Source organism: Lissotriton vulgaris, chromosome 7, assembly GCF_964263255.1.
Source record: "Lissotriton vulgaris chromosome 7, aLisVul1.2, whole genome shotgun sequence".
In the NCBI taxonomy this organism is placed as follows: domain Eukaryota; kingdom Metazoa; phylum Chordata; class Amphibia; order Caudata; family Salamandridae; genus Lissotriton; species Lissotriton vulgaris.
The window spans coordinates 1008393509-1008418279 of NC_141695.1; the positions used below are offsets into that span (position 1 = coordinate 1008393509).

General features: G+C 49.3%; 1 protein-coding gene across 1 annotated transcript in view; it reads left to right on the plus strand.

The window, feature by feature from the left end:
* The window catches only part of DOCK2 (dedicator of cytokinesis 2), a 2333210-nt gene that overhangs the window by 2201855 nt on the left and 106584 nt on the right, over positions 1-24771 (plus strand). Inside the window, exon 42 of the mRNA XM_086931425.1 lies at positions 17319-17400. Within this exon, the coding sequence (XP_086787551.1) occupies positions 17319-17400 (82 nt within the window). The remainder of the gene's footprint in view (positions 1-17318; positions 17401-24771) is intronic.

The window sequence follows — 24771 nt, forward strand, 5'->3', positions numbered from 1 at the left end:
TACCATCAAATAATATCCGCGGGCACCAAATATAATGAATGTTAATGGGTACACAAACATGTGGGTCTAGGAAAGCATCAAGATGCTATATATCAATATCACAATGCGGCACAATTCGACGATATGAGTAACCCTACAGACAACGATTGTCAAGTGTTTACGTCATACAGATAAGAGGCCAACTCGTACAATAGCATAAGCAACTTACCTACGAGAGTACTCCCTAACACCATCAAGTGTGTTCCATATTCGTTAACAGCCGTGTTGATGTTACACGGCGTTTAAGTGCCCGTTCGTGCCACAGCGTTTAGTTGAAATCAACATAGGACAATGTCGTCTCATAAACGGCCGCCATCTTAGACTAGCAAAATCGCATTAAAAACGTACTCATTACAAATTATATCATTACTCATTAAATTACTGGCATAAATTCACCTGATCAACATTAATTCCGCATCCCACCGCATGAAGTTTGAGAATCCATCTAGCTTCACATCGTCTCAATTTTTGTTCTCTATCTCCACCCCGTGGGTCACTACATATAGCCTTCAACCCATGGAACTGAAATCCCAGACTTCTCTTATTTTCAACACAGTTTGCTGCATGACAACCAATAGGATACCTTTGATCCAAATTTTTGAGAGCACGAAAGTGTTCGGTCATTCTTTCTTTTAAAGGGCGGATGGTACTGCCCACGTAGATCTTTTTACATTTGCAAATAATCGCATATACTACATACTTAGTCAGACAGTCAATATGTTGGTGAATTTTAAAAGTACGTGACCCATTATAGCTGAATTCTTTAATCCCTTTTATCGACATCCGGCACATATTACAACTACCACAGGGAAAAGAGCCAATATTAAGTTCTCTCAACCATATTTTTGGCGCACCCCGTTGTCTAGGGTAACTGGGACTAATAATGCCCTGGATAGTTCTTCCCTTTCTGTATGTAATGCCAGGTGAATTGGGAATATAATCCAGTAGGGTTTTGTCTGCCAAAAGAAGAGGCCAATTCTTTTTCAAGATCGTATAGAATTTATGTGACCATGGGTGATAGTTCGTTACAAGACGTAATTTGTTACCTTTACTTGTGATGTTTTTTTTAGCATTTCTTAGGGTATCTGTGTGTTTCAATTTAATTGCTCTGTTTTTAGCTGGTATTAATACATTATCAGAATAACCCCTGTTTCGAAACCTTTTCTCAATGTCTGTCACATTCTTCATGAAATCTGGTTCCAAACTACAATTCCTTCTAGCCCTAAGCATGTAGGACATTGCAAGCTTCTTCAGAGCCAACCATTGCATGACACATTGTCAATGCAGGACTTGGCATCGCAAGCCACCTAGACAACGGCCTCCTTGATAATGACGCAGGACATCACATCCTCACAGCTCACCAAAACGACACTGCACAACACATTTCTTACCCAGATCTTGCATTGCCTTGGCTGTGCGATGCATCATCGATGAGGGACGTCATAATGCTCCGCAACCAGGAGGTACTTTCGTTCAGCATGCCTACCTGGGTCTCTGTAGCCTACACTTGTGACTTTGTCCTAGTCTGGCGTGGGCAGATAACCACAGTTGGAGCTTTTTTGATTTTTGGCACTAAATTGACTGAAAACTTTAAAATTGCTTATCTGCGGTCTGACTGATTGGATCTTTGTTATTTTGGTCTTGATTTAGTATGTATTAAAATGTACTCTATTATTTTATTAGGTGTGTGATTCTTCCTGTGCTGTGTTTTCACAATAGTACTGTTTGAAGTGTAGCATAAATACTTTACACATTGCATCTAACTTAGGTCTGCCTTGCCCTCAGGCCCAGTCTCTGTATCTAGGATGTATATTTTTGAGTGATGGTTCTACCACAGTATGTTTAATGGTATTGAATATCTGTTGATCCTCACAAATGCTAGCACTTAGAGACATATGAGATTTGCCCTATTAATACAAAACAAAAACAACAAAAAATCTCAATAAGCATAATAAAAGCACAAGACTCCTTCCCTGTAGGGCATGAAAAAGAGGGCCAAATATTCTCTGAATTTCCTGTTAAAGCTATCACTAGTGGCCCTAGTGACCAACCTACAAATGTCTTACATTCTAAGTGCCATGCCTTTTGACCAATAGACAGTGATCCTCATTCTGAAGTGACTCAAAGTATGCGAATTCATAGCCAAAATATTGGCAACTTACGCTGCTTGCTGAAGGTAGATGGAAATGATTATGACCCACGCCATGGAATAAGGACAAGACGTGGCAAAAAGAGATTTAGAAGTTTAAAAACAAGCTTCTGTCTTCGAAAAAATCTACTAATCTGTAGTGCAATTCTGCCTAAGGGTAATATCCAGAAGAAGCTTTTTGCTCCAGCGAATGGGCAAAGTAAGACCTCTTCATGGGTTTGAAATTTTGCTCCAGGGTTGCCTCTGCATTTTTGCTCTGTTTCCATAACTTTCTAGCAAATCCACTAGTTCCACAGAGAACTCTATCGCCAGCCAATGACATCAACAAAAGGATGAAGGCCTCAACTCAGTAAACCACCCTCCTGCATGTAATACATTTCAACCATGTCAGACCTAATTTCCTGGCACACACACCCTTTTAAGGCTACAGATGTTCACACATTGATTGGTCACACAATTGGGTGGAGTATGATGAGAATGTAGCATTTCTCTCAGCAAAGCCTACAGGGACACTTTATAATTCAATGTTGTCAATGCATTATAATTGTGCCATCCTTCCACTTTGTAATGTTTCACCTATATCAACACTTCTTCAGTCTCTGTTGCTTCTAACCACTCATCTTTTTCCACAACATTTCACCTATGCACATAGCCCCATGGTTTTCATCCACTTCTTTGCGATTAACAAATATTAAGTGGTCATTTTTTGGGCTCCTAGAAGATATTCCACAGAAACGTTGAAATGGACCAGTCCTTCCATTTACATACTCATGTAAAGTGCAGCCTTCTCACTACCATTGCATGAAAAGACAATGTCCAATGGGTGCTGATTACTCCTTACAATAAACGGTACCCAGCAAAGAAACAGTTTAAATGTAGTTTTGCTCATGTGCAAGACAATGATTCTTTTTCAATCATGGAATAGTTTGTTTCTGCCTGTGAAATTTCCATGTGAAAAGCACTCCGGAAACTCAGATTCTATAGCATGTGCTATGAAACTCCTTCAATATTATTATCAGATTATAATAACCATTAAATTCGATGCTTACTAACTGCAGGTTATTGACAGCTCCTCAAATACCACTGACTGCCAAAACACTTTGCTTAATGCCTGCGAATAATTGACAGCTTCTTCATCACCATTCTCTGCTAAGTTTTCTGACAGCCGAATTTACTTCACCACATCTATATTACAAAACGTGTCACATAAAGGTAATCATTCATTGTAAAAATGTACATTTAAGTTACAATTTAAAAAAGATATTGAATATTAAAATAATGCAAATTGTTCATGGTGGCTAAATTTTCAGCCTACACATGACTCTAGAAACCTAAAGAAAAACACTGAATCAATAAGCTGGGAGAATACCTACAAGATATCTACAATAGAGCAGCTCGTCCCTCTAGTGCACAGGAATAAACAGAAAAAAAGTTTATCCCCTCCCTTATACAATGTGCAATGGGGCAGATTGGGTCTAAAAATAGTTGTGTTAGAAAATACATCCTTGTCCTGGTATTACCCTAAAACATTTGCCTTCACCCCCCCCCCCTCCCCCCATTTTAGCTGGACTTGTTTTTGTTTCATTAGGACTTTTCGCACTTTATCCAGCTAAATAGTGCTAAAGTGCTTGTGCTCCCTCCCTAAAACATGATAAAGTTGGCACAACTAATTGGCTCATGTAATTTACTTCTAGGTCCCTGGTAAATGTTGGCATATGTACCCAGGGCCTATAATTGAAATGCTACTATTTGGCTGCAGCACTCATTGTGCCACGTACTAAAGTAGCCTGCCACTGCAGCATGTATGGCAGTTCTGAAGTGCCATTTTGGCCTGGCAAACTGAACCTTTTGCCTGGGCTGAACTTTCCTTTTTAATACTTATAATGCACCTCTTAAGTAGGCCAAGGAAACTCATAGTGCAGGGTGATTGGTATTTAAAAGGCAGGGTGGTAAAAAGAAGCTATAACACCAGAATAGCTCTTAATGAAGATTTATTGGGAAACATCACCAACAGCCGTCTACAAACTCTGCCAACTCCTTCAGGCTCCAAGACTCATCTGAGACATGGAATCATGAGGAGTAAGAATGTACAAGGAATTAGAATGGCAGTATGTCACAGTACAAACCAAAGGAAACATGTAATGCACATTACAACAGAGGGCATCTGTGTTTAGGTTTTACTTGTCTTAATAGTGAAAATCTCCTTCAGTCATTGTTCACTGTTTACAGCCTATCTCTCCCATTGACTATCACTAGGTTGCCCTATTACACTTAATAAGTGATGTCTTCAGATTGGGAGAAGAAAGAGATATGCTGTTTACACTCAAATTAAAGGTAATTTAAACCCCTCTTTAATGGTGAAGTAAGAGTTTTAGTTACAACCTTGGAAATGGCACCTTTATAAACTTGCCATTTTTCTGCCTAAACCATTTGTATCTTTCTGCCAGTGTCCTGTGTCTCATGATTGTGAAAGGCTCTCCTATTGTGGGTTGGGTCTTCCTTCCAGACATTTGGGCAAAGGAAGTGTAGGAAGGGGGAGGCTCTAGTTGGCGCAGTGCAACACTAGCGACAAGCAGGGACTCTCTCTTCCTCGTCAGGGCTGAGGGTTACCTTCCAGACAACCTCTGCTTACCCTCTAGGTAGTGTGGCTTAAGCAGTCGTAGGCTAATCTTTGGGGCACATAGGGTTAAACACTTGCAATAGTACACCGTTACAACCAACCCACCACACAACGAGACCAGACTGTATTCTGTAAAAATATATGTCTTTATATAGATTTTACGCAGGCTTGTGAATACAGTCAATATACTTTATGAAAACGGTTGCAGATTACTTGATTCAGGTTACCACAGTTCTTATAGCAGTTCTCTTGAGGCCCGTAGGCCGGTGTTACTCAAAGTTCTTGTGGAGCCGGCGGCTTCCAGGGGATCTGTCCCACGTCGCGTTGCCTTCCCGGGGTCGCTGATCGTTGCGGCTCTTCGGCCGAGCAGGTCACTGGTCGTCCGGGGCGGCGGTGTTCTGTGGCGGCAGGGTGCTCTCCTCGTCGTCCGCTCCGACCCTGGAGACGGCGGCTGTGCGGCGGTGACAAGTGGCAGTACGGTCCCCAAGTGCAGGACGTACCCGGCCAACTGTCGGTGCAGCTGTGGTCTCACAGCTGGGCTGTCGGGCAGGCTACCGACCTCGTGGATTCTCGTAGGGCAACTGCCCGTCCTTGCAGGTGAGTGACTGCTCGCTATGCAGTCTCCTCGAGAGCTCGGACCGGACGGATCCTCCTTCCCTTTGCTCTCGGGCTCCCTGTGCAGTTGCGGTCGCGGTGTTCGGGCCAGCGGCGGCTGGTCCTTGCTTTGCTCCCGCTGTTGCTGTGGGCCCCGGTCACGGTGGTCGGGAGGGCGTTGATGCCTTAGAGGAGATTCCTCTCTGTCGATACTGCGGCGAGGGTCAGCACCCGCAGTCGCTTTCTTCCAAGGGGGTAGCGTCCACTGGTCCTGGGACGCTGGTCAGGGGGCAAGTTCAGTTGCAAGCCCTTGGAGATCTCTTTAGCAGAGTTTGGCAGAAGTAGAGCAAAAGTCTTTTCGTCGTCTTTTCTTCGTCCTCTCCTTCAGCAGCAAGGCACCAGACACAGGCAAGAGTCAGCACCCTTCCTTGTCTCTCACGGTCCTTCTCGTAGGGCAGAGTCCTTCTGTGGCCCAAACCGGATCTAACTTTCAAGGAGCCGGGCTCCTTCTTTTATAGGCCAATTCTTTTGTTCTCGCAGGCCAGGGGGGCCTTTGCATAGCCACTCTCAGTTCTGGAGTACCCCGGCGGGTGTACCCCGGCTTCTGCTTTCAGTGTGAGGGGCAGGCGCATCAGACGCCCCACAGGAGGTGGAGCCAGCATTGTCCGGACAGGGGTGGCCAGAGTACCTTGTTGATGGGGGCTTCGCCCTTCCTGGGCCAGGTGCCGGCAGAGTCATCCGCCGCTCCCCAGGAGGGTGGAGCCAGCATTGTGGTGGCCGAGCACAGTGACGGTTCGAGTCAAGAGGCACTCCTACCTCCCACTAAGGTGTAATCTGCGCATTCACCACCTGTCATCCCTCCAGCCCTGTCACTCACACATCCCAGACAGTCAGATACACATACCAGCAGAGGCGGGCTGAAATGGCTAAGCAAGCAAATGCTAACTTTCTAAAAGTAGCATTTGCAAACCCAGGATACTAAAATAAACTTGACTACAAGAAATATTTTATCATCCTGAGTTCAGGCATACTAAACATGACTCACTACCATGCTCCTTGAGCCTGCGGGGATTATAGGGTGTAATAATTCCAGCAGCCCAGTCTGGCCTAATGGAGCAGGTAGCCTTCAATAGTGAAATACGGTCTCGGTTGTAAGTCACTACTAGGACATGCCACACACATCAGGGCCTGTCCTACCTTGCACCTACAATGCACCCTGCCCGCAGGCCTACCATAGGGGTGACCAACATGTAGTCAAGGGAAGGGTCGATGCTGGCAAGTGGGGGCACTTGCCCAGCTGGCGTGACAGTACGGGACTGCACGCGGGTTCTGCGGTCGCAGTTCCCAGACACATCTTTACGGCTGCTTCGGTGGGTGGCGCAACCAGCGCTGCAGGCCCACCAGCAGTATTGGCATCTACAAGCCCCGGCACTCTCTAGTGCGCTTTACTAGGGACTGACAGTAGATCCAATGCACCAATCATGGATACCAATCGCACATACAGTTTTACAGTAGGGAGCACTTGCACTGCGGCACGGATCAGCCGTGGCGCAGTGCCCTGAGTATCGGAAAACCAGCAAAACATCGGAGGCACATCAGCAAAAAGTGGAAGGGAGACTCACGCCAAGGTGCCAGGTCTAACATGTGTCCCCTCCAGCTGAAATGTGGGGGGAACTACCCTTCCCCAGGGAGTTCCACATCACTAAGGCGGAAAAATCTGGACAGACCGTCAGCGTTGGCGTGATCGGTGCCAGGGCGGTGTTCCACCGTAAAGTCCATACTCTGTAGAGAAATGGACCACCTCAACAGTTTCGGGTTCTCACCCCTCATTTGCATCAACCATCTGAGGGGCCTGTGGTCCGTCTGAACTCGGAAGTGAGACCCAAACAAGTAGGGTCTTAGCTTCTTCAGCGCCCAGACCACAGCAAATGCTTCACGCTCTATTGCACTCCACCTACTTTCCCGTGGAAGTAACCTCCGACTTATGAAGGCTACGGGTTGGTCAAAGCCCTCCTCAGTCATCTGTGAAAGAACAGCCCCTACACCATGCTCTGAAGCGTCTGTTTGCACTATGAATTCCTTGGAGAAATCCGGAGCCAGGAGCACGGGCGCCGTGCACATGGCAGTCTTCAGGGTGTCAAAAGCCTTCTGACAGGTGTCAGTCCAAATCACATTCCTGGGCTGCTTCTTCGAAGTCAGCTCTGTCAAGGGGGTCACGATCGTGCCATAGCCCTTGACAAACCTCCTGTAATACCCAGTGAGCCCCAGGAAGGCTCTCACTGCCGTCTGGGTCTTGGGGGGTTCCCAAGCCAGGATGGTCTCGATTTTGGGCTGCAAGGGGGCTACCTTGCCACTCCCAACCTGGTGTCCCAAGTACACCACTGAACCCTGCCCAATCTGGCACTTGCTTGCCTTGATTGTGAGGCCTGCTCTGCGCAGGGCCATCAACACTTCCCAGAGGTGTCGCAGGTGTTCTGGCCAGGTACCGCTGAACACTGCGATGTCATCCAGGTAGGCGGCACTGAACTCGTCCAGTCCAGCCAACACCTGGTTGACCAATCTCTGAAAGGTGGCAGGGGCATTCTTCATTCCAAATGGCATAACCCGGAACTGGAAATGCCCATCTGGTGTAGAGAATGCCGACCTCTCCTTTGCCCCATCGGTCAAGGCGATCTGCCAGTACCCAGACGTTAAATCAAACATGCTGAGGAACCGGGCAGCCCCTAGCCGATCAATGAGCTTGTCAGCTCTGGGGATGGGGTGCGCGTCAGTCTTCGTGACTGAATTGAGTCCTCTGTAGTCCACACAGAACCGGAGTTCGGGTGTGGCTCCCGGCGCAGCAGCCTTCGGAACCAAGACCACGGGGCTGGACCAAGGACTGCTGGAAGACTCAATCACCCCGAGGGCAAGCATCTTGGAGACCTCCTCCTTGATGCAGGCCCGGACCCTGTCAGTCACCCTGTAAGCCTTATGCTTCACAGGTAAGCTGTCTCCAGTGTCCACATCATGGACGCACCAATCTGTGACACTCGGAACCAGGGAGAACAGGTCTGGAAACTGCCCCAGCAACTGGCGGCAGTCCTCCTGTTGTTCGGCGGTCAGGGTGGGTGAGAGGTTAACTCCATCCACTGACCCATCTTTTTCACAGGCCACCAAGAGGTCAGGAAGAGGCTCCGACTCCTCCTCCATTCCGTCATCGGTTGCCAACAACATGCCCACTTCGGACCTTCGCAAGTGGGGCTTGAGGCGGTTGACATGTAGGACCCGCAAAGGGTTCCTGGGCGTCTTCATGTCCACCAAGTATGTCACAGGGCTCTTGCGCTCCACAACCTCAAATGGTCCTGTCCACTTATCCTGAAGGGCACAGGGCTCCACTGGGGCCAGGACATACACCTCCTGTCCAGGCTGAAGCTCGACCAGCGTGGCATTCTGATCGTACCACCGCTTCATTTCCTCCTGGCTCGCTTCCAGATTTGCCTCGGCAAGTTGTCTGAAGCGCCTGGTTTGGTTTCTGAAGGCCAGCATGTAGCTATATACATTCTGGGGAGGTTTCCTGGGAGATTGCTCCCAGCCTTCCTTTACCAAACTCAGTGGTCCTCTCACGGGGTGGCCGTACAGCAGTTCAAAGGGGCTGAACCCTAGGGACTTCTGTGGTACCTCGCGATATGCAAAAAGCAGGCATGGTAAGAGGACGTCCCACTTACGCCTCATCGGACCTTCCAGGCCCATGATCATGCCTTTCAGGGTTCGGTTGAATCTTTCAACCAACCCGTTACCTTGGGGATGGTAGGGTGTGGTGAACTTGTACTTTACGCCACACTCCTGCCACAGGGACTTCATATATTTCGATATGAAATTGGTCCCCCTGTCGCTCACCACCTCTAGAGGGAATCCTACTCGTGAGAAAATTCCCATCAGTGCACGCCCCACCACGGGAGCCGTCACTGTCCTCAGAGGGATGGCTTCAGGGTACCGGGTGGCATGGTCCACCAAGACCAGGATGAACCTGTTGCCCATGGCTGTCTTGGGGTCCAGAGGCCCAACGATGTCAATACCCACTCGCTGGAATGGCGTACCGACCACAGGGAAGGGTTGGAGGGGAGCCTTGTTCTTCCCTCCCGTCTTCCCACTTGCCTGGCAAGTTGGACAGGTTCTGCAATAAGCATCGGAACTTTTATGCATCTGGGGCCAGTAAAAGTGGGTGACAAGCCTGTCATAGGTCTTGTCATCCCCAAATGTCCTGCTAAAGGCACATCATGAGCCAGACCCAGTAGGAAGGCTCTGAATTTCTGGGGTACCACCAGCACACGGGCTGACCCAGGTTCAGCAGCCTTAGGCTCCGAATACAGGAGGTCGTTCTCCCAGTACACGTAATGTGTTTTGGCCTGAACACCATTGGCCTGGTCTGCAGCCTGCTGCCGCATACCCACGAGAGAAGGGCATTCTTTCTGCTCCTTGCAGAATTCCTCCCTGGAGGGTCCTCCTTCTTGCTGCCAATGGGTCAGCTCAGGCAGGTCCCCCAGTTCGGCGATCTGTTCCCCTGTAGGCTCCAGGGCATCCCCCTCAAGGTCTGCTTCCTCCTGGACCGTAGGAACTTCAGGGGCCGGTTTCCCGCGCCCCCGGCGCCTTCTCCCTAAGGCCGGTTCCTGGGCCTCTCCATCACCCCTACTGGCTGCCATCGACCGGGTGGTCACGCATGCCCAGTCAGGCAGACCCACCATCCGCAGGTGAGTCGTCTTCTCCACCTTTTCCCAAGGGGAGTGCTCCGATTCGTTCCCTAGCAAACAGTCAACAGGCATGGTTTTTCTCACACAGACCTGCAGAGTACCAGAGACCCCCCCCCCCACTCGAAGGGAACTTGAGCCATCGGACACTGACTCTCAGAATTATCAGCGTTGATAACCCTACAGTAGGCATGGGGTACAACCTGCTCCTGAGACACCAGGTGCTGCCTCACTGCAGTCACACTGGCTCCTGTGTCTCTAAGAGCCTCGGCTTCCTTACCATTGATGATCACCACCTGCCCATATTTTTTAGTGTTAGAGGGCAGGTAGTTCGTAGGGATCATCTCGCTGTCTCCTAACGAGACCAGGGTCATGTGAACGGGATCTCCACCCCCCGGGACCATCATTTCTTCTCCTAGGTGAACGCTAGTCACCTGTCGGGGCGGAGCACCAGTGGGTGCGGGTTTTCCAAATAGGCGACACTTGGGGTCACTGGATATGTGCCCAGGCTCGCCACATTTGAAACAATTGAAGGGCCCCTTTGGAACAAGTTTACCTGTCGGGGCCCCATTCTGCTTCGGGGGTGGGGGAGGCTGAGAACCCTGCTGCGGATTCCCTTGGGAACTACTTTGGGGGCCTTTTTGGAACCCTTTCTGTTTTCCCCCCTTGTCCCCCCCACTCTTCTGCTGGGGACCCTGCCCACTCTTGGCGGAATCTCCCACGGGACCCTTGTGGACCCTGGTGCTGAGCCAGCGGTCCGCCTCCTCAGCAAGCTTCCTCGGGTTGGACAGCTTGCTATCGATCAGGTGTTGGCGTAACTCAGGAAAACAGTGATCAGACAAGTGCTCCCATGCAATTAAATCAAAGAGACCTTGAAAATCATTAACTTTGTTACCTTTCACCCAACCATCCAGCGCTCTGCAAAAGTAAGTCACTTACTCCACATACGTATTCCCAGGCCGCTTAGTACATCCCCTAAACTTTTGTCTATACATTTCAGGGGTAAGCCCGTACCTGTTCATTAAAGCTTCTTTCATGTGGGCATAGGATCTCTGATTCTCAACGGGCAAATCTAGCAAGGTATCTCTCCCTTCGCTAAGGAACCTTCCCCACAACCCCGCTCCCCAATCCTTGTCAGGGACCCGGTGGGAGGACATGGCTACCTCGTATGCCCTAAACCACTGTCCTATGTCATCCCCCTTAAAGAACTCCTTGACTACGTCCTTTGGGATATGCACTCTTGACTCTACCTGCACTGGCGATGTGCTGCCACCAGAGGGAGGACGATCCAAGCCTCTCTCCTTGAGACTTATCTCCCTCATTTTCACCTCATAATCCATCTGGTGCTTTCGCTCTTCCAGCGCCATTCTTTTGGTTTCAAGCTCCAGCTGGATTTTCATTTCTGCCAACTTTCTCTCGTGATTCCGGGTTTCCTTCCTGTCCGCCAGCTCCTCTGGCGACAGGCCTTTACCCAAGCTGTGCTCGCTGTCTTGCCTCTCTAGATCGATCAGATCCCCAAGCGCATTCTGCTCCTCCGTCGTATTCTGCTCGGCTAGGACGTCTTGCTCTTCCGGGGTCTTTCTGGACTCCACCCAGGCTTTCAGGGCCTTGTAGAGCTCCGGCTTGTTTTTGCAACCAGCGTGCGGAACCTTTAGTTTCCTACAGAAAAACTTCAGCTCCATTTTTGAGTATTTGTCCAGCTTTGCGGCATCCCACTCTATCTCCAACACCTCGGAGGTCGTGGACTCTGCTCCATCCAGGCTCTTCGTGCCCGGCATGGCTTCTGCCCTCGGAATCTTCTTTCGGCAAAGTTCAAAAAGCAAAGTCTGTGGCTAAGTAACTGGACCGTAATCCTTGTGTAGTGGTCAGAAGCTCAGGTATAGATATCGCAAGTGTAAATTCGAAATCCTCACCGCTGCGTCCAATGTAGGAAGGGGGAGGCTCTAGTTGGCGCAGTGCAACACTAGCGACAAGCAGGGACTCTCTCTTCCTCGTCAGGGCTGAGGGTTACCTTCCAGACAACCTCTGCTTACCCTCTAGGTAGTGTGGCTTAAGCAGTCGTAGGCTAATCTTTGGGGCACATAGGGTTAAACACTTGCAATAGTACACCGTTACAACCAACCCACCACACAACGAGACCAGACTGTATTCTGTAAAAATATATGTCTTTATATAGATTTTACGCAGGCTTGTGAATACAGTCAATATACTTTATGAAAACGGTTGCAGATTACTTGATTCAGGTTACCACAGTTCTTATAGCAGTTCTCTTGAGGCCCGTAGGCCGGTGTTACTCAAAGTTCTTGTGGAGCCGGCGGCTTCCAGGGGATCTGTCCCACGTCGCGTTGCCTTCCCGGGGTCGCTGATCGTTGCGGCTCTTCGGCCGAGCAGGTCACTGGTCGTCCGGGGCGGCGGTGTTCTGTGGCGGCAGGGTCCTCTCCTCGTCGTCCGCTCCGACCCTGGAGACGGCGGCTGTGCGGCGGTGACAAGTGGCAGTACGGTCCCCAAGTGCAGGACGTACCCGGCCAACTGTCGGTGCAGCTGTGGTCTCACAGCTGGGCTGTCGGGCAGGCTACCGACCTCGTGGATTCTCGTAGGGCAACTGCCCGTCCTTGCAGGTGAGTGACTGCTCGCTATGCAGTCTCCTCGAGAGCTCGGACCGGACGGATCCTCCTTCCCTTTGCTCTCGGGCTCCCTGTGCAGTTGCGGTCGCGGTGTTCGGGCCAACGGCGGCTGGTCCTTGCTTTGCTCCCGCTGTTGCTGTGGGCCCCGGTCACGGTGGTCGGGAGGGCGTTGATGCCTTAGAGGAGATTCCTCTCTGTCGATACTGCGGCGAGGGTCAGCACCCGCAGTCGCTTTCTTCCAAGGGGGTAGCGTCCACTGGTCCTGGGACGCTGGTCAGGGGGCAAGTTCAGTTGCAAGCCCTTGGAGATCTCTTTAGCAGAGTTTGGCAGAAGTAGAGCAAAAGTCTTTTCGTCGTCTTTTCTTCGTCCTCTCCTTCAGCAGCAAGGCACCAGACACAGGCAAGAGTCAGCACCCTTCCTTGTCTCTCACGGTCCTTCTCGTAGGGCAGAGTCCTTCTGTGGCCCAAACCGGATCTAACTTTCAAGGAGCCGGGCTCCTTCTTTTATAGGCCAATTCTTTTGTTCTCGCAGGCCAGGGGGGCCTTTGCATAGCCACTCTCAGTTCTGGAGTACCCCGGCGGGTGTACCCCGGCTTCTGCTTTCAGTGTGAGGGGCAGGCGCATCAGACGCCCCACAGGAGGTGGAGCCAGCATTGTCCGGACAGGGGTGGCCAGAGTACCTTGTTGATGGGGGCTTCGCCCTTCCTGGGCCAGGTGCCGGCAGAGTCATCCGCCGCTCCCCAGGAGGGTGGAGCCAGCATTGTGGTGGCCGAGCACAGTGACGGTTCGAGTCAAGAGGCACTCCTACCTCCCACTAAGGTGTAATCTGCGCATTCACCACCTGTCATCCCTCCAGCCCTGTCACTCACACATCCCAGACAGTCAGATACACATACCAGCAGAGGCGGGCTGAAATGGCTAAGCAAGCAAATGCTAACTTTCTAAAAGTAGCATTTGCAAACCCAGGATACTAAAATAAACTTGACTACAAGAAATATTTTATCATCCTGAGTTCAGGCATACTAAACATGACTCACTACCATGCTCCTTGAGCCTGCGGGGATTATAGGGTGTAATAATTCCAGCAGCCCAGTCTGGCCTAATGGAGCAGGTAGCCTTCAATAGTGAAATACGGTCTCGGTTGTAAGTCACTACTAGGACATGCCACACACATCAGGGCCTGTCCTACCTTGCACCTACAATGCACCCTGCCCGCAGGCCTACCATAGGGGTGACCAACATGTAGTCAAGGGAAGGGTCGATGCTGGCAAGTGGGGGCACTTGCCCAGCTGGCGTGACAGTACGGGACTGCACGCGGGTTCTGCGGTCGCAGTTCCCAGACACATCTTTACGGCTGCTTCGGTGGGTGGCGCAACCAGCGCTGCAGGCCCACCAGCAGTATTGGCATCTACAAGCCCCGGCACTCTCTAGTGCGCTTTACTAGGGACTGACAGTAGATCCAATGCACCAATCATGGATACCAATCGCACATACAGTTTTACAGTAGGGAGCACTTGCACTGCGGCATGGATCAGCCATGGCGCAGTGCCCTGAGTATCGGAAAACCAGCAAAACATCGGAGGCACATCAGCAAAAAGTGGAAGGGAGACTCACGCAAAGGTGCCAGGTCTAACAGGAAGCCTAGGTGTGAGGGGAAAGAGCTGTCCGTGCAGAATAACTGGGAAGAAGCTGTACCCTGCCCTGATTACATTTCAAAGGGCCCTGCAAGCAGCACACACAAAGGAATCGGACACGAGGCCTGCCCTTGCCTTTGTCACCAAAGACAGTTTGGAGTCAAGACCAAGTAAAGGGGGGGAACTGCCCAGGACCAATTTTGGGAGTATAGCAGTGGATTCCCTCACACAAAGGCTGGCACAAGTTATAGAAATGAGATCTCCAGAACCACTCTTCAGAACACACATTGACCTGTGAAAGAGGACTGTTCTGCTGCCAACAGGACTGCCCTTTTGCTGGAAGTACTGCCTTGTTGTCTGAAGAATTATGATATGTCCTGCTTGCCTTGATCACAGCTACCCAGAAGTACACTAAGGGCCAGTTGGCTACCTTTCTGTGTGAGCTACAGGGACACAACAAGTTTCCAAAATCCTCCCAGCAGCAGTCCAACTAACCACAACCATCTAGGCCTGCTGGAGCCCTGTTAAATGGCCTCTGCTGGAGTGAGTCCTGCTCCCCAAGAGGTGCCCCTAAGTCATGGACCCTTGGCTTGCATTAGTAATAACGTCTTCTCAAGACAAAGGTAACTCTCCTGAAGTTTGGACTGAGAATTGAACTCTTTGTGTCACAAATCGACCACCTGCGACACCAACCAACATGAAGCTCCAGCCAGAATTGCTCTTCATACCGATAATGACCTTCCACCAATGCAAGACCTACACTTCATGCTGACAGTGACCATCTGCGATGATCCAGCACTGCAAAGCGCCAGTGATGACTGTATCTTTGCACTACAGCAACAACTATCCATAAGACTCGATTAACTCCTTGCCCCAAAAGTTGCCTCCTCCAACGATAAAGGAACGCTTTGCACCAGACTTAAGAAGGTAATTTTTCTGCGGGACTAACATGGTCCCTGCATCCAACCCACCCTCCATCTCGGTTGGTCCCAACTTGTGACTTTCCCCCTGTCTGTCCTGGTGTCCAACATTCTGCGAGTGGCACTTTTTTCTTCTTGTTGCTATTTTCCCATAACATTTTAAAATGTAATATCTCCGGTTCAACTGATTGGATTTTTTGCTATTCTGGTATCATTTTATTGATTAAAATGTGCTCCATTCCTTAGTGGAGTGGTGTGGCTCACTGGTTAGAGGTGGCAGACCCGGGAGCAGAAATCAGCCCGGGACCAGGGTTCAATTCCCGACGCGGCAGCGTTGTGGACCAGGGTCAGCAGACCTGATAATTCTTGCCTCGGTGCATACTCTAACCTGGGGTCCCACTTGGCAACTTTGGGCATTAGCTTGCCTAATCTCCACAATGGCCTCATCAACGCCGGGGATGCCTGGCTCCACCTTGGGGATTCCCAGTAGGGACCATCCCACAGGGAAAGCCAGGACAGGTTCCCCAGCGGTATACAGCGCCAGGACGCCGGCTGGCAACAGTGTGCTTTACAAGTAATACATTACATTAAATTGGTTTGAAATTTTTCTTGTGTTTTTAATTTATTGGTACTGTTTGGGTACTGCATAAATACTTTCCACATTGCCTCTAAGTAAAGCCTGACTGCTTTTGTGGCAAGCTACCAGAGGCCCAGGCTAATTTATTTACTTTTGATGATTTTTGTGGTTCAGCCTGACAAAGATTGTGGTAGTTGCTTGAGTTGGGCTTCCATCCCCCTCAAACAATAACCCAATGTCTTACATGTTGTTATAGTTTTCTGCTTTATGGGGGACTGTCTCAAGGTGGAAGGTTGTCAGTCTATCACAAAGACTGGCAGGAGGATGATGAATGGAGTGATAATGCGTACAAATAAGATCATGAAAAGAGTGGTTGTAGAAATTATCTGTAGCCTGTAACAGAGTATCCCCAGTGGTATAAATTGTAAAAATTAGCAGTTTGAGCCATTTTCTTAACTCTTCTCATGTTGATAGCTCGAGAACATACGGCCTCACATGATCTGGTCTTTGCAGCTACCATTGAGAATTATCCAGATGGATGCGTAAGAAGCATCAAGGCCGCAGCGAAGGGAATCCAGGCTTGAGCAGTGTGGTGGCTGAGGCTAACGTGAAGGCTTAGTTGAAAGATAAAGGGTTAATTCTCAATTTCCATGAACGACCTGTTTTAATTCCGCAGCTGTTCTGTGCCTTTTTCACTATCTCCTTCCTAGACAACATCAAGATGGAAACATAAAAAACATGCTTTACAGACAAATACCAAAGTATGACCTCTCTGTAAGCCCATATTTAGGTGATGTTCTGACTAATTCAGTGTATTTTTGAACTTGTTTCTTAGTCAGCTGTAACATTCATCTAAACCTATTCCGTCTCATCCTCCACTATTCCAAATTTGTTTAGCATTCGCAAGCTTGTTAGCATATTAAAGCATCATTTTACAATATTTTGACAAACGTAACACTTAGGCATTTGATGGACATGTCAAGTGCTTAATTGGAGCCGGTGGGGACCAACTGAATTCATTTCTGAGGTCTAGCCCTTATTATCAGACATTCCCCAAGAGAGAGAAATGCACAAAAGGGGAAAGAAGGAAGAGGCAAAGGACGGAAGAAACCATCTGCAAGGGAGAAAGCGAGAACCTACAGTTGTAAGATAAAGTGGAAGGAAGTGTGTGGCAGTGGATTAAAGAGGACTAAGGTGGAATCAGGACTGTACAGCCCTCATATTGGTGTAATGTCCAGCACTAGCCGCAGGCTTCTAGCTTCTTGGACACCAGCGCTTCAAAAATTAAACACTATGTCCTGCTTGCAAGTTGCGAACATTTAAATACAAATGTACACGAAGGGTTTTTGCTTGAATATCATAATAAAAGGTAACTCAATTCTTAAATTTATGTTTGCAGATTAATGATATTTGATTATACCTTAACGCATATTTTTAGACATTCAGTGTTTCACTGTACAGCCTGTTCTGGAGGAGCAACCCAGATTAAAAAATAAACCAGTACCTGATCAAATCATGAAGTAAGAAACATTGCATTCCAAATGTAATTCAAATTTTGGACTAATTTATGCATTTACATCTTGATATGTGAGATGAAGGTAAAACCCTCAAGAAATGAAATGCTCTCTGTCAGGATTCGCTTGTATCTGAGATGGGAATTGTGGTGAGAGGGAATATTCATGAATTATTCTTATTTTTTATCAGTTCTGTTTGAATTATTTGCTCAGCTCTCTTGCCTTATTAACTAACCAGTCTCATTGTTTACAGCTCACTACCACTATTTCTTTCAAACAATGCACTTTGATAGGTTAAATATGTTAAGAGTACAATCATAACTATTTTATTTTCATGAAATAAAACAATTGCAACTATCAGTTGAGAGCTGAGATGATCAAGTAAGTTACCTTGGCCAAATGTGAATTCTATGGCAGGACCAGAGGCTCAGATTATGCTTTTCTTTCTCCGCAATTTATTACCATAGAAAAAACACAGCAGCCTCAGAAAAGCTTACAAAGAATAAATGCTTATATCACAACATAGCAAAGCATTATCCGTAAACACAATGAGAAAAAAATGTCTCTGGAACTACAACTCCCATCATTCCAACATGGTCAGTCTCCACGGAGAACTTCCATTATGTCCATAGTCCATAGATAGGGAGTCCCTTCTCAATGTTCCTCCTCTTTCTTCGCTGCTCACGCAGCCAGATAAGTGTTTTTCCTTATCTCCCAGGGTTGTGTGATACTGCTGGGGTGTGTGCTTCTTGTTTGCATGTATTGGGGCTGCGGGGCTCTGGTGTATTTGTTTCCTTTCACAGAGTCCAAGTGCGTCGCGGAAGTGCAGTTTTTCGCTTCTTACGCATCTCGTTCCCGTTTATAGGTGCGGTGCGCTGCCAACTGCTAAAGGGCACTGCAGCATCTCGTTGATCCCCAGTGCGGTTTTCCTTCACGGAGGAGCCGCGCTGAGGAGATCAACTGCCGCGGAGCCTTGCCCTCGAGCCACCTCATGACCTCTCAGTGGGGTCTGTATTGCGGGTTGTACCACGTGTGACGCCTTTTGGCAGGACCTACACTTGTGTGTCAACTGGTGTGGTAGCGCGCTGTGAGGTGGCTGACCTGGTCCCTCTGAGGTGGGTCGGCACGCTGTGGGGGTTGAGTGCACCCTATTCCTGCCAGTTCCTGGCATGCAAACCCTATTGCAGTCCTCTGGTCTGCCCCAAATTTCAGTAACTCCCACGCTGGTTGAGTAGTGTTTAAGACCCTTGTGTTGGGTTTTTTGACGTCATGGAGGGCGAGTATTATGAGGATGACTCGCAGTCCTACCTACAGGATGAGGAGTTCTATCAGGCAGTAGATAGCTCCATTTACCGTTGTGTTTCTGAGGTGGTGGCTCCTATGGAGGAGCGCCTCTCGGCGCGCATTGTGGAGGAAAGCGCCAAGTTTGCCCAGGCGCAGGGAGGGCTTCCTTTTTCCCTCCCAGGTCTATCGGGAGAGGGCCCTCCTGCACCCAAGAAGCCTTGCAGGGAGGGGTTATCGGAGGGTGCCCAGGGGGTGGACAAGTGAGCCTTTGAGCGTCTGCGTGACGCTTTCCTAGCAAAGGCGACCGCGTCCCCACTGACTAGCTTTCAGCCCCCGCCTCTGTCGTGGCTCCTGAGACAGCCCCTTTGTCCCCGGGGGATTCCCCGGATTTGGATGGGGATGGGGAGTCAGTTTGCTGTTGGCGGCCTTTGAGCTCGTCTGCCGAGTTGCCACGGGATGGCTCAGGTATCCTGGACCCGGATGAAATAATGCATCCGTGGTCCGCAGCCTGGGCCCCGGACGATAAGGTGGCGAAGTTCGTGGCTAGTCGGCTGCACAAGCCTCCGGAGAAAGAGGCCAGGGGGTGCCTCCGTGGGGAGTGCCCTAGACCCACATTGGAAGGCAAAGTGGCCATGACGCCGGATTTGGATACTAAGATGACGACCTTTCTGCCGAAATTTACGAAGGACCCGCGTACGGGCATTGACCGCTCCTGGTGGTCGTGCCAGGATAAACTGCTCGACGCAGTGGGGACCATTACCAAAATCCTTGATATGGCGGAGGAAGCCAAGGTCACTGAAGCTGCCATTTCCCCCGACGTCCTGTCAAATTGGGCGCAAAGGGTGATTATATTTTTAGGGAACGCCAACTGCGCCCTTTCGACCGAACGCCTGAGGTCTTTCCTAATCAAACTTGACTCGAAGTTAGGAGACCTAGCCTCTTCGAAGGCGGGGGCGGTCGCCCATGGCGGTCTCTTTGAGGAGCCCTTTATTAAGGAGTTGGGCAAGTTGGTGTCAACCTTCACCCAGTAGGATAAGGCCCAGTCCAGTTTTAAACGTGTCTTCTAACAGCGTTTCTCCCAAGGGGCCGGTCGCGGTAGGGGCCGCGCGACCGGCCGTGGCAGGCAGAATGCCGGCAATAGAGGGCAAGGCTCCGGGCGAGGGCAGTATAACACCTCAGCCAATTTCAACTCCTTCTACCCTACAAGAGGGCAATGTTTTGGAGGTTGAGGCTACAGAAAGATTTCCGGCGCCAACAACTCAAACGGTGAGTGTTATCCCTGCAGAACAGATTCAGATTGGCGGTCGGTTTGCAGCCTTTCAAGGGGCGTGGGAGGACCTTAGGGCGGATGCTTGGGTGTTGAAACCATCCGAAGATTCCATATCGAATTCTACGACCAACCCTCTCAGGTGGGTATCCCACGCCCTATAGTCTTCTCGGCGTCCGATGCCCAGTTGATAAACGAAGAGGTCGCGGAGCTCCTCCGCAAAGGGGTCATTCGTCAGTCAACTCGGCACCCTTCAGGGTTCATCAGCAATCTGTTTTTGGTAAACAAGCCCGGCGGTGGCAGTCGGCCGGTAATCAACCTCAAGGAATTCAACGGGTGGTTGATTTACCGTCATTTCAAAATGGAGGGGATTCACCTTCTCCGGGATGTCCTCCTCCCGCCGGATTGGTTGGTGCGGTTGGATCTCAAGGATGCTTACCTTGTGGTTCCGATCTATCCGCCGCACCGTCGCTTCCTGCAGTTCCTCTGGAGGGAGCAGGTGTTTGAGTTCACCGCCCTGCCGTTCGGTCTGTCCTCGGCTCCGTGGTGTTTCACGAAAGTATTGCACCCCGTGGTGGAGTACCTGCGGGGGCAGGGTATACGCATGATTGTCTATTTGGATGACATTTTGCTGATGGCGCAATGTCCGCACAGTTTGGTTTCCCAGCTGTGCTGGACTGTGACACTCCTACAGGAGCTCGGTTTTATCATCAATGGTGCCAAGTCGGTTCTCGCCCCTTCTCAGAAGGTAGAATTCTTGGGGTTTGCCATAGACTCCATTGACGCTTCCCTCAGCCTTCCGTCGTGGAAATTGTCCAAAATCAGACATGTCTTGCGGCAGGCGATAGCAAAGTCCCACACGTCGTTGCGGCAAGTCGGCAGGGTGGTGGGCCTTCTATCCTCTTCGATCCAGGCCATCTTCCCGGGCCCTCTTCATTACAGGGCCCTTCAGCGCCTCAAGGCCTATCATCTGCGCAGAGGCATGGCTTACGATCAGATGGTTCCCCTCTCGGAGGAGGTGAAAGACAAGATGTCATGGTGGCTGTCTCACATGGAGGCCTGGAATGGACGGGCAATTTTCGGGTCAACCCTGGACCTCATTATCGAATCCGACGCCAGCAGTGTCGGTTGGGGGGGCGCTCTGTGGAGATTTTTCCACAGGCGGCACCTGGTCGTTAGAAGAACAGAAGTTGCATATCAACTGTCTGGAACTTCTAGCAGTTTAGTTCGCAGTACGCTGCTGGACCGGAGACTCTTTCAAGTCGTGTGTTCTGTTGAAGATGGACAATGTGTCGGCAGTTCGATACCTAAATCACCTAGGGGGCTCGAGATCCCATGCTCTGGCGAATTTGGCGAAAGAGTTCTGGGATTACTGTCTGGACCATCACGTATCTGTGACAGAGGAGCACCTGCCAGGCCAGGCCAACCAGATAGCGGACTGGCACTCCAGATAACTTTGCGACTCTAGTCTGTGGATGCTGGATGCTCAGATATTTCAATGGCTGAACGGTGTGTGGGTCCTTTCTCAGTGGACCTGTTCGCGTCCCGCCTGGACCATCAACTTCCAAGTTTCTTCAGCTGGAGGCCGGATCCATTGGCAGAGGCCACGGACGCTTTCCTCCAGGACTGGAGCCAGAAGAGGCCCTTTGCGTTCCCCCCTTTTTGATGGTGATGCGGACGGCGGCGCAGGTTTGCCGGCAGGTGGTGGAGCAGGTTCTGGTGACGCCGCTCTGGAGGTACCAAGTTTGGTTTCCGGTTCTTCTGGAACTTTCTTGGGATTCTCCAATCCTACTCCCCCGATTTCCTCACATGCTTCTCAATCCGATCGGGAGCCGCATCATCTCATCGTTCAGGGCTCTCTCTGCCTCATGGCATGGAGGCTTTCAGGAGACATTGGTCGCTCCAGGGCCTTTCGAGATCGGGTGAGGGACTTTTGTCCAAGGCCTGGGCAGTCGAATCGATACATATCCGCTTGGTCTAGGTGGGTACGTTGGTGTCTTCGACGGGCTTGGATCCCTTCGTCGCGGGAATCGTTCCCGTCCTGAATTTCTTTGCGGAACTGGCCATGGATGGTTTTGCATACCGCACGATTAACGCTATGCTTTCGGCTATCTCGACGGCACACCATCCGGTTAACGGTTCACCGGTTGGGGTACATCCTTTTGTGTGCCGGCTTCTGCGGGGTATCCGGTTTTCTTTGCCTCCGGAGCCGTGGTACTCGGTCCTCTAGGACGTCAATGTGGTGTTGAACCTTTTTCTATCCTGGCAGCCTAATAGGTACCTGTTCTTCAAGGAGCTCTCGGCAAAGTTGGCAATGCTTTTATGCTTAGTGTCCTATCGGAGAGTGTCAGATGTGCGTGCTTTGGATGTCTCTGCACGTGTTTTTTCGCCGGATGGGGTCACCTTCACGATTGGTCGCCGCACAAAGTCGGCTTCTAGAACCATTTTGTCTCCGGCTATTGTGGACGTTCCGAAATTATGTGTCGTTCAATGTCTGAAATCCTATGAAGATGTGACTTGGGACATTCGCCCTCCGGGCGAGAGACAATTGTTGATTGCCTTATGAAAACCACACCATGCGGTCTTTTACCCTACCATAGCCAGGTGGGTGCGCTGGGTCATGCAAGAGGCTGGTATATGATACCAAGCTTTTTGGAGCTCACTCTGCCAGGGGGGCCATGGCCTCTAAGGCTTTTTCTGTAGGGGCTCGTTTGGAGGATTTAATGCGGGCCTCTGACTGGTCCTCCGATTCCACCTTTAAAAGGTTCTGCTTTAAGCCTGTGGTGGATATTGCTCATTTGGTGGTAAGTAAGCTTTGAACTGGCATAATCTGAGCTTCCGGTCCTGCCATAGAATCGAAATTTGCCTAGCTTACGTAACAGTAAGTTTCAATTCTATTAAGGACACAGAGGCGAGGATTATCCCACCCAGGACGTCTTTTAGTGACATTCCACCCGTATGTCAGTAAGTAAGCTAGTTTTCATGCTTTTAATCCTCGTGGTTGATCTTGGTCAATGTGTTTTTAAGTTCGGCTGTAAGCATTTGTGTTCCATTACAACGCTTAAGCTGTTCTGTTTTTTCTGTTAGGGAATGATGGTTCCAAGCCAGACCAATAACATGAGTGCGTAATTCGCGCAAAGAGGAGGAACATTGAGAAGGGAGACCCTATCTATGGACTATGGACATAATGGAAGGACTCTGTGGAGACTGACCACGTTGGAATTATGGGAGTTGTAGTTCCAGAGACATTTTTTTCTCATTGTGTTTACGGATAATGCTTTGCTATGTTGTGATATAAGCATTTATTCTTTGTAAGCTTTTCTGAGGCTGCTGTGTTTTTTCTATGGTAATAAATTGCGGAGAAAGAAAAGCATAATCCTCGCCTCCGTGTCTTTAATAGAATTGAAACTTACTGTTACGTAAGCTAGGCAAATTTTGATTATACCTTCCATATCAAGTATAGCATCCTTGACCTCACTGTACGTTTGACTGTGCTCTATCCTTTACTTCCACTATGCTTCCTTATTACAGCTCTCCTTCACTAGGTTTCGTTTAAGGTCTGCACAAAAAACTGTCTGCAAACCTCTTGTAATAATGAAAATATATATTTTTTTATTATTATTATTATTAATAGTAGTAGTAATAAGTAATAGAACCCTTCCGCCATTTGCTCAGTTGAAGTGTCATTCTCTTGTTCGATCTGTCCACCGAACAGCTTGTATGAGGTGAGGTGAAGAGTCTAATCCTTCACCGGGGCATAGCTAGGGCTTCTGCTGCCCGGGGCTATCCCTCAGATTGCCGCCCATGGCAGGTAGCGGGGGTGGGAAGATTCTGGGTAAAAAAATGGCCAGCACTTGAAAGAGGTCCAAGAGACACGTGGTATAGCGCCAAGGCTACACAGTTGAATACAGCAAAACCAAAGGGGATGATGGACTGAGTGTTGAACATTGCAAGCACTCAACCCCAGTCAACTGATCTGGGTTTAATCCATCATCATTCTTTAGCTCACTCTGCCACCCCAGTTCAGATATGGCCATATGCAAATCAGTCTGACCCTGTGCCTCATGGGAACAGTCCAGCCTGAACTGCCAAGCCATGTCTTCCCTGGACCGGAAACAAGCATCCTGAGACCGGTATCAGATCAGTTGACTGGGGGTGAGTGCTTGCAATCTTCAACACTCCGTCCATCATCCCCTTTGGTTTTTCTTTACACAGTTGAATACACCAGCAGTACAAAGATATACAATTGTTGGACGGAATGCAGAAGAAATCAAAACATTCACCCCCAGTCAAAAGATCTGGGTTTAAATCCATCATTCATTTGCTCACCATGCCACCCCAGTTTAGACTTGGTCATATGCAAATCAAGACTGATTTGCATATGGCTGGGCTCAAACAGGAATGGCATAGGGAGCAAATAAAATTAAAGATTTAGGCCCAGGTCTCTGTACTGGGGTGAATGTATGACATTGTTCTGTATTCTGTCCATCAATCGTTCTTGTTGCAATAATAATATATAAGTACAGAGGTGTCAAGGTTGACTTGTTTGCAACCTCTAGCATATTTAACCAAAAATATGACCAGAGTCCTATATGCAGTGGCAATGTGTGACATTTTCAACTTTTCAGTGTAATTATGAGTGACATTCAACAACTATGAGTGACATTTTCTCGCAAACAAAATTATGCAATGAAGATGAGGGAATTATATAAATATGAGAAATTATAGCAATTTGAGCAATGTGAAACTCTAATAAGAGCTTAAAACTGTTGTAAAGCACCAGAAATGGAAGGGCACTAACCTGGTAAAAAGTAGTAACTCACAGC